General features: G+C 50.5%; 1 protein-coding gene across 3 annotated transcripts; it reads right to left on the bottom strand.

Moving 5' to 3' along the window:
* Nucleotides 1–493: 493 nt before the first annotated feature.
* On the bottom strand, nt 494–11223 carry LOC307226374 (uncharacterized protein). 3 transcript variants are annotated; one of them, XM_079995163.1, is made up of 7 exons: nt 10858–11223; nt 9681–9847; nt 8310–8384; nt 8117–8198; nt 4376–4458; nt 3981–4057; nt 494–729 (listed from the first exon to the last, which is right to left on the bottom strand). In XM_079995163.1, the coding sequence occupies exons 1-7, from the start codon at nt 10880–10882 to the stop codon at nt 726–728; spliced, it is 513 nt and encodes a 170-aa protein (XP_079851289.1). In that variant the 5' UTR covers nt 10883–11223; the 3' UTR covers nt 494–725. The 3 variants fall into 3 exon arrangements, with proteins under 3 accessions (XP_079851289.1, XP_079851288.1, XP_079851290.1); XM_079995162.1 differs by having other exon boundaries at nt 8310–8387; XM_079995164.1 differs by having other exon boundaries at nt 8310–8381; nt 10858–11219.
* Between the last annotated feature and the right edge of the window lie 1441 nt (nt 11224–12664).

Here is a 12664-nt window from a genome sequence, read left to right on the forward strand (position 1 = left end):
TATAAATAAATTATTATTATTATTATTATTATTATTATTATTATTATTATTATTGGAAGGGACCCCGAGGTTCATCTAATCCACCCCCCTTCAATGCAGAAATCTCAGCTAAAGCACCCCTGACAGATGGCCATCCAACCTCTGCTTAAAAGCCTCCAACTCTACAATTCTATGAAAGGATTTTGTGGGGAGCACTGAGATTGCACCTCCATGCAGATGCAGGGCTGCTTTTAATTCCCCTCACACACACCCCAATGTACTGTATTGGCCCAAATATAAGCCGCACTTCAAATTTTCACGATCGGAATTTGGAAGAAAAAAAGGTGCAGCTTATATTCGAGCCAATACGGTATATTTGTGCTGAAATGTCTTGTAATAACTGGGTTTCTGCTCCAAAGGAATTCTTCCCTTGGGGAACCAGCACCCTCTGGTGGCAGAAGATGCAAACAGCCCATCCTGGGCAAAAAAGAAATTTGGCAGCTGGAGCAGGAAGTTTCAGGAAGAAGCTTTTAATTTCCAGGGTGTTGCAGATTTCAGTCCTTCCAAAGAATAGCAACCGGCATATATCTGGGCGGCCAGCGCTGGGCAGGGCAAATAGAGGCTTGTGTTGCATCCTTCGGGATCTGGCTAAAGATAGGGGGCGTATTTGGGGGGAGGTAGTGATGGGGTGAGACCAGGGTCCTGGCAGCAGGGAAAACATCACAGGAAGCGCCCTCTGCCTGGGGTCAACTGGAGGGAGGAAAAGGCAAGAAAGCTGAGAGGAGCGCAGAGCCATCTTTCGCCCCTCATGCATGAGCCCCACACCCCAGAGCAGGCTTCCCCATCCAACCAGGTGCCCTCCAGCTGCTTTGGACGACAACTGACACCAGAGCCATTCCCAGCCCCCTTTGCGTCCAGCCTGGCTGGGGTCTCTCCTTGCTGGTGTCTGTCTTGGAGCTGGCTCTGGAAGGCAGTTGTGGGGAGACTCACAAACAGAGGAGGAGAGGAAGCTGCCTTATACGGAATCTCCTCCATCTAGCTCAGTATTGCCTACACTGGCTGGCAGAGGTGCTCCATGGTTTTGTAAGAACTAATCCAGCATCCTGCTCTCCCAGCGGCTGACCAGATGCCTCTTCTGGGAAACCAAGCAGGATTCAAGCACAAGGGCAATCTCTTAGAATCATAGAATCATAAAATCATAGAGTTGGAAGAGACCACAAGGGCCATCGAGTCCAACCCCCTGCCAAGCAGGAAACACCATCAGAGCACTCCTGACATATGGTTGTCAAGCCTCTGCTTAAAGACCTCCAAAGAAGGAGACTCCACCACACTCCTTGGCAGCAAATTCCACTGTCAAACAGCTCTTACTGTCAGGAAGTTCTTCCTAATGTTTAGGTGGAATCTTCTTTCTTGTAGTTTGGAGCCATTGCTCCGTGTCCGCTTCTCTGGAGCAGCAGAAAACAACCTTTCTCCCTCCTCTATGTGACATCCTTTTATATATTGGAACATGGCTATCATATCACCCCTTAACCTCCTCTTCCCCAGGCTAAACATGCCCAGCTCCCTTAGCTGTTCCTCATAAGGCATCGTTTCCAGGCCTTTGACCATTTTGGTTGCCCTCCTCTGGACACGTTCCAGTTTGTCCGTGTCCTTCTTGAACTGTGGTGCCCAGAACTGGACACAGTACTCCAGGTGAGGTCTGACCAGAGCAGAATACAGTGGCACTATTACTTCCCTTGATCTAGATGCTATACTCCTATTGATGCAGCCCTCTTCTCACATAGTTTCCAGCAACTGGGATTCAGAACCATTGCTGCCTCCAACTGTAGAGGCAGAGTACGGCCATCCTGGCTAGAAGCCATCAGTAGCCTTTTCCTCCTCCAAGAATTTGTCCCATCTTCTTTTAAAGCCATCCAGCTTTGTGGCCATCCCTTCCTCTTGTGGGAGGGAGTTCCACTGTCTAATGATGCTCTGCATGAAGCAGTGGCTTAGTGTGGGGGGCCAGACTCTTGGCAGGCACAAACCAGGCACCTCTGCAGAGATCATGCCCTGCTGGCCATCAGTGGCAAGGGCTGGGTGACTGCAGAGGACGCTCTTCACACACACACACACACACACACACACACACACCCATGCCCTGCCCCTGACCAGTGTGTGAGCATCAGCCTGGCAAAGAGTTTTACACCCCTGGCATGAAGAAATACTTTATTTTATCCTGACTCTTCCAGTGGGTGGGGAGTTTTACCTGACTCCGCTTGGAGATGGCAGGATTGAACCTGGAAACTTCTGCATGCAAAGGAGGTGCTCTACCTCTAAGCTACGGCCTTTTCCCGTAAAGTTCGTGCCCTCTGGTCTTTCCAGGTGCAGACAGGAGCAGCCATGGCTCTGGGGCTGGGCGATCTGTCTAGGCACTTCTGCTACTGGGAGGAGATTCAATTTCACAGCTGATCTTGCCCCCCCCCCCGCACTGTGAAATTGTAACCCCTTGCCTCGCCTTTGCGCCGGCTTGTTTCGCTCCCTCTCGGGTTTCCGAAACAAAGCTTCTGGAAGCCAAAATCAGAGGAGGAGGCCCAGAGTTTGGTGGCACGGAACATGCGTTGGCATGCAAAGGCTCCCCCATGGCATATCCAGTTAAAAGGATCTCAGGTTGCAGAGTAACACAGTTTCATGCATGCTCATGAACTCGGTGCTCTTGCAAAAGCAACACTAAACATGATGGATGACACTGGAATTGACTCCATGCTCATGAGTCAAACCACGCCTGGCGGAATTTGAGCTCCCCTTCCAAACGAGAGAGCAGAGCTCCAAAAGGGGAGAGCAGAGCTCATCTTCCTTCTTCTGAGTTAAAGCTAAAAACCTCCTTAAGGGGATCTTCACAAGGAAGGCAATTTAGGGCTCTTCCCAGGGGAAAGTGGCCAGGAAAGTGGAAGTGGAGACAAGCCCTTAGTTGAACTTTTAATGCATGGGTAGGCAAACTAAGGCCCGGGGGCTGGATCCAGCCCAATCGCCTTCTAAATCCGGCCTGCAGACCGCCCAGTAATCAGCGTGTTTTTACATGAGTAGAATGTGTGCTTTTATTTAAAATGCATCTCTGGGTTATTTGTGGGGCATAGGAATTCATTCATTCCCCCCCCCAAAAAAAATATATAGTCTGGCCCCCCACAAGGTCTGAGGGACAGTGGACTGGCCCCCTGCTGAAAAAGTTTGCTGACCCCTGTATTAAGGGAAAGGTACCATCAGTAGTTCTAAAGGTAAAGGGACTCCGACCATTAGGTCCAGTCGCGGACAACTCTGGGGTTGTGGCGCTCATCTCACTTTATTGGCCGAGGGAGCCGGTGTACAGCTTCTGGGTCGTGTAGCCAGCATGACTAAGCCGCTTATGGCAAACCAGAGCAGCACACAGAAACGCCGTTTACCTTCCCGCTGGAGTGGTACCTATTGATCTACTTGCACTTGGACGTGCTTTCGAACTGCTAGGTTGGCAGGAGCAGGGACCCAGCAACGGGAGCTCACCCCGTCGCAGGGATTCAAACCGCCAACCTTCCGATCGGCAAGTCCTAGTCTCTGTGGTTTAACTCACAGTGCCACCCGTGTCCCTTTCAGTAGTTCTACTAATCCTTTTTTAAAAATCAAATATCTGCACGAGGTATCACAGTATGGCATTACCAGAACTGTACACGTGTTTTAAATTTCTATTCGTACAGTGGTTTTCTGCTACTTCCAGAGATATGGTAATTTCTTAGCGAATGTTGTGAAGCTGCCTTTCTGCTACTGAAGAGACACTCAGACGGACTTTAGGTGCAGTTTCTATCATCCCACCAAGACCTCTTTTTGTGGGGTGGGGGGCCAGAGCATCGACTTTGCATACATAAGCCTCAGGTTTGATCACCAGTGACATTATTTCCAGATAGACCAAAACCCTGGAAGGCGACTGACCAGTTGCTGACCGCCTCCACCTGCTTTGGCTGACCACACATCCTATCTCTGCTGCACCGACATACCTTGTCACGGCTGCACCCTTTTGTCTCTCCTGCACATCCTGAGCCAAGGGAAGAAGTAGAAGCAGCCCCAATAAATCCTGCAAGACAGAAAAGGGAGGGAGGGGAGATCCAGGCCGCTGAGCAGAGAGGCCCCCACCTCGGAGAAGAAGTGTTTGGCCCAGGTGAAGATCAGACCTGGAAACTGTGTGCCCCTGGAGTTGGAATGGCAGGCCAAGGATGGAGGGGGGAGGGGGGCAGAGAGAGATGCTTGTTGCTAAGCTACAGGTCTCCTTGCACCTTCCAGATGCAGCTGACACCCTTAAGGCAGGTCAAGCTGCTCCAAAGGGGAGGCTTGGCTTGGCCAGGCCAGAACGGAGGCTGCTGCTGTTGGACCCTGGAAATGCTTCTGCACTCACTCTTCGTGGACCGACTCTGACTCCCAGTCCAGCCTCCAGCCATGAGACTCCAGCCCTTCCTCTTGCCGAATGAGGTCTCCGCCCTGCAGGAAAGAGAGTCAGCGTTGCTGTATTGACCCCCACCACACACACACACACACACACGAATGCACACAGCATCTCAGGCATCGTCATCAGCCGAGCTGCGTAGCTACATTGCATTGCCAACAATCCCACAATAAGAACGCGAGAAGAGCCTGCAGGATCAAGCCAATAGCCCATCTAGACCAGAATCCTGTTCTCACAGTGGCTAAACAGCTGCCATTATGGGAGACCAAGCATAAGAGCAACACTCTCCCCTCCTGTTGGTTCCAGCAACTGGTATTCAGAAACAGGGGCAGAACATCTCCTATTGCTGTGCAGGGTGGGTTCGCTTGCAGGGCTCTGTGCATGCCCATGGGGGGGGGCATGCCATGGGGCACCCTCATGCACCGGAGCCCACCAGAGGAGAGGGGCTCTGCCTGTCCCCCTTTCACCGCTCTGCCTGTCCCCCTTTCTACTGCTTCTGCCCCTGGGGGCAGGTTTGGTGCAGAAGGGGAGCTGCAGCCAAGTGGCCTCCCCTTCCCTTTTGGCTAGCCCAGGGGTGGGTGACAGATGTCGCAGCCAGATCGCCCTCACATCCGGCAAGTTGAGAACTTAATCGCACAATTAAAGAACAACAAGGCCCCAGGGATTGATTACATCCCTGCCGAACTTCTGAAGTCCAACATTGGCTGGTGGGCCCCCCTGCTGGCGTCTCTATTTTCTTGGATCGACTCAACGGGTTTACTTCCAGATGGTTGGACTGAGGCAATAGTTATTCCAATCTATAAAAAAGGACCTACGCCAGACCCGGCGAGCTATAGACCAATCAGCCTTCTGCCTATACCCAGCAAGCTATATGCCAAACATCTTTATATTAAGCTAACTAGCTGGCTGGAAACTGAAGCTATTCTAGCGGAAGAGCAAGCGGGTTTCAGGCAAGGCAGATCCACCATAGACCACTGCTTCACCCTAGCCTATTTAATTGATAAATATGCCAAAAAATCCCGCGGGGTGCTATATGCAGCCTTTATCGATTTAAAGGCTGCCTTCGATTCAATTCCACGTGCAAGACTCTGGGATAAATTGAGCACATCAAGTATAGACAAAAGACTATTATTCCTGATCAGCTGTCTATATAAAGACACGGTGCTGCATGTAAGAACTTCGTTAAATGGCCATCTTATAGGACCAGTTCCTGTCAGCAAGGGGGTCAAGCAAGGTTGCATCCTGGCCCCAGTTCTATTTAACTTTTACATCAATGATATGGTTAACTGTTTGTTATCTCCGGACTTCCACGCCCCCAAACTGGCTGACAAATCAATATCAGTACTTTTGTATGCTGATGATGCGATACTCCTATCTCGAACAAGAATAGGCTTAAATAGGCTCATAGGTGAATTTTCAGCATACTGTAGGAGAGAGCAACTGGCAATAAACTATCAGAAAACCAAAATTATGGTTTTTGCAAGGAAACACAGACAGTACAGCTGGAGGATGGATAACCAGACAATTGAACAGGTTAAAGCCTTCAAATATCTGGGTATCGTGTTCCAGTCGACCGGGTCCTGGGATGTCCATCAAAAATGTGCCAAAGAAAAAGCAGCTCAAAGTATTAAGATGCTGTCCCGCTTCTTTTACACAAAGGGGGGCAGATACATTCCAGCAGCCCTTGAAGTTTTTCAAGCAAAACCTTTGGCGCAGTTACTGTATGGGGCACAAATCTGGACGGGGAACCACTGCTCCAGTCTTGAAACTGTTCAGTCTAAATTTCTAAGGCAGATATTCGGCGTCCCCCCCTGTGTTCCAAACGCAGCATTACGACTCGAGGCCTGCCTTCCATCTGTAGAAACTCAGACTTGGCAAAGAACATTCAACTACTGGCTTCGTCTTAATCTAAACCCACCTGGTCTACTGCCTCTAGTAATGCAAGACTCTCACAAAAGCAAGTGGTTCAAAACTGTGCATCAAAAACTCCTTACATGCGGTTTGCATTCACAGTCCCTACTAGCAATGGGCCTCATTAAAGCAAAGAGTCTAATTGGCCAGCGCCTGAAAGACATTGAACGGCAAAACAACCTGACCATCTTAAAGAAACTGTGCCCATGGTATACCTGCTTTCCCCCTTCTCATTTTGACTCCCCAGCTTCATATTTGTCTAAATTAACCATCCCAAAATACAGACGTGCCTTTACATTGGCTAGATGGGATGCTCTTCCTTCTGCCGTACTCGAAGGTCGTTACCAAAAGACTCCATTTGAAAAACGACTCTGCCCATGTGGAGATGGTAACACGGAAACAGTGTCCCATGTCCTTCTATCCTGCCCTATTTACAAAGACCTAAGGAATGAGATTATTACTCCACTTATTCTCTCCAACCCCGGCCGTTCACCAGACATTACACTGTATTTTCTCTTATCTGATACGGATAGTCAGATAACAGAGAAGGTCGCGAGGTACATCGAGAGAGTTGTGAAATTGAGGGCCACCATCTGAGTGACAGACTTGTTCATCTGACGGACCCCCTTTTGCTTGTTCTTTTCTCCTTTTTATTCTTATTTTTATTTTTATTTTTAATTCTTGTCTAGCTGTGGCCTGTTGGCTTTGCTAATAAAGTTTTGATTGATTGATAGCCCAGGGGTGGCCGTAAGGAGAAGGAGCCACTGTCGCCCCAGACCTGAAGGCTGGGCCCGGGCTCGGCTTCCCTTGATGAGGGAGCCTGTGGGATAGGAATTTTGAGGTCTTAGATATATGTTAAATATTCATAAGTGTACCAACCAAGCACGTACATAGATCAGCACAGGAAGACAGACCTGAAACCATTTTTATTCCCAAACTGACCAAATGTTTTCTCTGCAAGGTCAAAGGAAAATGGAAAAGCCTCCCCATTGTCTTTTCCTTCACAAATCCTGTCTTAAGGGCACATTTAAGATATGAAATGGGTGTGAGCCTGACCTGGCTCAGGAATTAAGTATTTATCATTACAAAAGACTGGCCAGGCTCCCCAGGCAATCCAATCAAGTGACCATTAAACAGGTAACCTGGCAGACAGAAGGTAGACAACGCACTCAGATTTCTGCTGTAGACCGCCCTTTCTGGGATGTAGGTATGATGTTTCTGGGGGTGGTCTTGGACTCCAGGCAGGGAATTTAAAATGTCTCTATAAGGGCAGGCACACCTTTGTTCGGGGTTCCTCTTCCCTCCTGTGTGTGGTGAGTGGGGGACCCTGTTGCAACAGATCAATAAAGATCAGGCTTACTAGCTGCTTTGCTTCTCAATATTCTCTGGTTGGCCTCTGTTATTTTCTCCTACCAATAAGGAACCTACGTAAGGACTCAGTACGGGCTCTTAGATATCCCATAAGGGAAAAGGGCAGGTTTTGTTTACACCACCTGCCACGGGGGAACCTGGTTGTGTCCCTCAAAAAAATGTGCCTGAGTCTACCCCCCGTTCAGAAGCATTTCTGCCTCTGACTGTGGAGGCATCCACTGTCCGTACCATCAATACCAGCTGCTAGAAACCACAGGCCAGGAGAGGGTTTGAGTGCTTGCTGGATTCCCATTGAGGCTTGTGGTTGGTCCCCGTGTGATGGGCCACTGGCCTGATCCAGAAGGCTCTCCCTGTGTTCTTGTGGTTCAGCTGTTCCCTCCTCCACCACCGCCACCTCCAGACATCCTTTACCTGGCTTCAGAATTGCCCACTTGCCTGAAGGCGACACTTCTCCCCTTCCGCTTCCTGCTGCAGAGGCCTCTTCACCTCCTGGCTGCTCTGTGGATCAAACGATGGAGAAGGCTGGGACCCTTGTAAGGCTGTGTGTGTGTTTGGGTGGTTGGAGGGCACAAAGTCCGCAAGGCTTTCCCGTCCTTGGCCCTACCTGCTCCACATATTCTGCTCCTTGCACCAACGGATCCTCACGCGCTCCGGCTTCCAGCTGCTGCTGCTGCTGCTGCTGCTTTTTCTGGGGGCAGATGCGGAAAGAACAGAGGTTCATCCAGACAGCGCCCTCTGTTTTTAGGGAGCAGCGAAGTCGCCTGCCTGGTATCAACGGGGAGTTCAAAAGTGTGGGAGATGCCACACTAAAATGGCTATTGAGCGGCATCTGCAGTAGTGCCAATTCTGGCGATTGCAGCAGTTGAGGGGGCACGCTTGGGGCAAGGCAATTTCATAGGCAAACTGGTCCCAAGTTGCTCAGGGCTTTACAGTGGTACCTCGGGTTACAGATGCTTCAGGTTACAGACTCCGCTAACCCAGAAATAGTACCCTGGGTTAAGAACTTTGCTTCAGGATGAGAACAGAAATCATGCTCCGGCGGCGCGGCAGCAGCAGGAGGCCCCATTAGCTAAAGTGGTGCTTCAGGTTAAGAACAGTTTCAGGTTAAGAATGGATCTAGAATCATAGAATCCTAGAGTTGGAAGAGACCACAAGGGCCATCGAGTCCAACCCCCTGCCAAGCAGGAAACACCATCAGAGCACTCCTGACATATGGTTGTCAAGCCTCTGCTTAAAGACCTCCAAAGAAGGAGACTCCACCACACTCCTTGGAATGAATTAAGTTCTTAACCAGAGGTACCACTGTATATACTAACACTATAGAGACACAGTGGCGGAGTTTCATGCTCTGGCACTGGGAGGTGGAGAGCAGGCAGGGGCCTGGTTGGCACACGTCCTGGGGGGCATGGCCCGTCACCTGCAGGGGCATGGCGTCCAGGGTGGGCAGGGGGGCAGCCGTGATGGCACCCCTCCAGGATCACGCAACCGGGGGTGGTACGCTCCCCCTGCTCCCTTCTTCCTCCACCAGTGTAGGGATGCGGGTGGTGATGTGGTCTAAACCACTGAGCCTCTTGGGCTTGCCAATCAGAAGGTTGGCAGTTCGAATCCCCATGACGGGGTGAGCTCCTGTTGCTCTGGCCCAGCTCCTGCCAACCTAACAGTTCAAAAGCACGTCAAAGTGCAAGTAGATAAATAGGTACCACTGTGGCGGGAAGGTAAATGGCATTTCCGTGCACTCTGGTTTCTGTCACGGTGTTCTGTTGCGCCAGAAGCAGTTTAGTCCTGCTGGCCACATGACCCGGAAAGCTGTCTGTGGACAAACACCGGCTCCCTTGGCCTGAAAGCAAGATGAGCACTGCAACCCCATAGTCGCCTTTGACTGGACTTAACCGTCCAGGGGTCCTTTACCTTACCTTACCTTTTACCTATACTAACACTGACACCTTGAACTTGCAACCAGCGTAGGTCTACTGACCTGGTAGGCGTGGTCTCCCCTCTTGGCTTTGCAGTTGTCTCTTCTCTCCCAGCCCAGCCCAGACACTATGTCTCTCCTCTCTGACATGGACTGGGCAGTGGGGGCTTTGGGGGAATTGAGGCTGTACATCTCAGTCAACAGAGACTCCATGGCCACAGCAGAAGCTCCTGAGGACACCAAATACTTGGGTCAGCTGCACCCAGATAGTGGGAATATCCCCCGTCTTGCCCTGCCCTCCCTTTCCCATGCAGTGGAACACCAGCCTAATGGGGTAGACATCTCCACTAGGAGATTGCACCCATCTCTTTAGAGTTCAGCTGCCCCTATCTGTTAGAATTCCTGCTCCGTGATGGCAGTCATGGGATTGTTGTCTTTCACATGACGGTGTATGTTTTAACTCCACAAAGTGGGAAGTGATGGAGACGGGATGTTTGTGTTACTGTGTTCTCTGAAATGGGACTATTGTCCTTTGTTCTCTCTCTTTGCTGTCTGATGCTAGAGAGAGAGGGAGTCATGTTGCAGTGCTCCGTGTGTGTTTATATGTAAATAAAGTAGATTAGCCAAAATGCTGAGTTGCTGAGGTCTGTTACGCAAACTGTGAACACTTTGCGGATCCCTAAGTGTGCTGGTGTCAGTTGGCATCGGTCGCTGTGATGTTCGGGCAGAAGAAAGCTTTTGAAGCTCCTGAACAATCGACCAGGAGGGAGAGAACATGCCAGTTGGGCATGTGTCCTACTCGAGAGTAGGATGAGCTCCTGAAAGAACATCCTTCTCCCCGTTGGGTGATTTTAATATATGTCTACATTGCTGTTGACTGCTCTGGAACCTTATGGTGATGGGCAGGGAAGGGAAGGACACAACCAATTGTAAGAGCTGTTCAGCAATGGAAGGTGGTGGACTTTCCTTCCCTGGAGGTTTTTAAGCAGAGGTTGGATGGCCATCTGTCAGGGATTAAGAACCTAAGAAGAGCCCTCCATGAATTTGTCCAATCCTCTTTTCAAGCCATCCTAGTTGGTGGCCATCCCTGCCTCCAGTGGGAGGGAGTTCCATAGGACAATGCTGTGCTGAGTCTCCCAACGCTCAGCTTCATTGGGTGTCCACCAGTTGTGATCCAACCACATCTGGAAGGTCACAGGTTCCCCATCCCTATCTTAACAGATGCAGCCAGCACACCCACCTCCTGGTGTGAAACAGGCCTTCATTAAGAAGTGCTCCAGGAGCAGGGAAGGGAAACGAGGCCCTCCTCAAGTGTCAACAGAGTCCGCCTTCCAAGTCATTCAGTCTGACCATCCAGACTCTTGTGTCCAGCTGTGCCAAAGCTTCTGCTGCCTCCCAGTTCAACTGAGGACACCTGTGGCCAGTGGGGAGCTGGCTCAGGGGTAACAGCCTCTCAGAGAGGCAAGAGGTCACACAACAGCCTCCGGCAGTGGCTGAGTGGGGGCAAATTGCGGCACCGTCAAATCCGATGGGAAGAGGATAACCCAAGATGGCCTCCTCCAGAGTCAGTTGCTCCATCCTCTGCTGGGATTCCGTGGTTCTGTGACCCCAAAGAGACAGCGGAAGGAAGGTCAACATCAGGCAGAGGCAGCTGGCATGGCCTCTCTCACTGGGAAGCTGTTCACCAGATGTTCTGCTCTCTCTCAGTATCATATGAGCGCTCTCTGTTTCCCCATTATAGGAATTCTAAGGACTTATATATATAAAATAAATGTTCATAAATGTACAAGGCAAACACATACATAAGTATATAAACCACGTGTCTGAAATAGTAAAGATAAAAAGGTAAAGGGACCACTGACCGTTAGGTCCAGTCACGGGCGACTCTGGGGTTGCGGCGCTCATCTCGCTTTATTGGCTGAGGGAGCTGGCGTACAGCTTCCGGGTCATGTGGCCAGCATGACTAAGCCACTTCTTGTGAACCAGAGCAGCGCACGGAAATGCTGTTTACCTTCCCGCTGGAGCGGTACCTATTTAGCTACTTGCACTTTGACATGCTTTCGAACTGCTAGGTTGGCAGGAGCAGGGACCGAGCAACGGGAGATCACCCTGTCGCGGGGATTCGAACCGCCAACCTTCTGATCGGCAAGTCCTAGGCTCTGTGGTTTAATCCACAGCACCACCCATGTCCCCCCTGGACACCATAAAAAGGTAAAGGTAAAGGGACCCCTGACCATTAGGTCCAGTTGCGACCGACTCTGGGGTTGCGGCGCTCATCTCGCTTTATTGGCCGAGGGAGCCAGCGTACAGCTTCCAGGTCATGTGGCCAGCATGACTAAGCCGCTTCTGGCAAACCAGAGCAGTGCACGGAAACGCTGTTTACCTTCCTGCCGGAGCAGTACCTTTTTACCTACTTGCACTTTGAGGTGCTTTTGAACTGCTAGGTTGGCAGGAGCAGGGATCGAGCAACAGGAGCTCACCCCGTCGCAGGGATTCGAACCGCCGACCTTCTGATTGGCAAGTCCTAGGCTCTGTGGTTTAACCCACAGCACCACCCGCATCCCTATGCCTGAAATAGTACAGGAGAACAGTCCTGACTCTCCCAAATGGACCTCAACTATTTCTCTGCAAGGAGGAAGGAAAAGGGAAAAGCTTTCCAATGGTCTTTGGACTGTAGGGGCTGCTTACACCTCCCTGGAAATACAGCCTGGCAAGTATCTGTTAAGCTGAGCACATTCTCAATATGAGTAAGAGATTCTGGAACTAAGTATTTACCATCTCCAAGGAATGGCCAGGCTACCCAGAACATGCAATCAAGGAAGGCATTATCAGGTATCATGGCAGACAGGTGAGAAGCAACACACTCAAATTTCTGCTGTAGACCGCCTCCTTCAGTAATGTATGTATGATGTTTTGGGGGGTGGTCTTGAGTTACAGGGGAGGCAATTTCAAAAGTCTGTATAAGAGCTTGCACACCAGTGTTCTGGGTTCCTCTCTTCCCTTCCTGCAAGGGGGGAGCGGGGGACCCTGTTGCAACAGTTAATAAA

Source organism: Podarcis cretensis (assembly GCF_951804945.1).
Source record: "Podarcis cretensis genome assembly, chromosome: 11".
NCBI classification, from domain to species: Eukaryota; Metazoa; Chordata; class Lepidosauria; order Squamata; family Lacertidae; genus Podarcis; species Podarcis cretensis.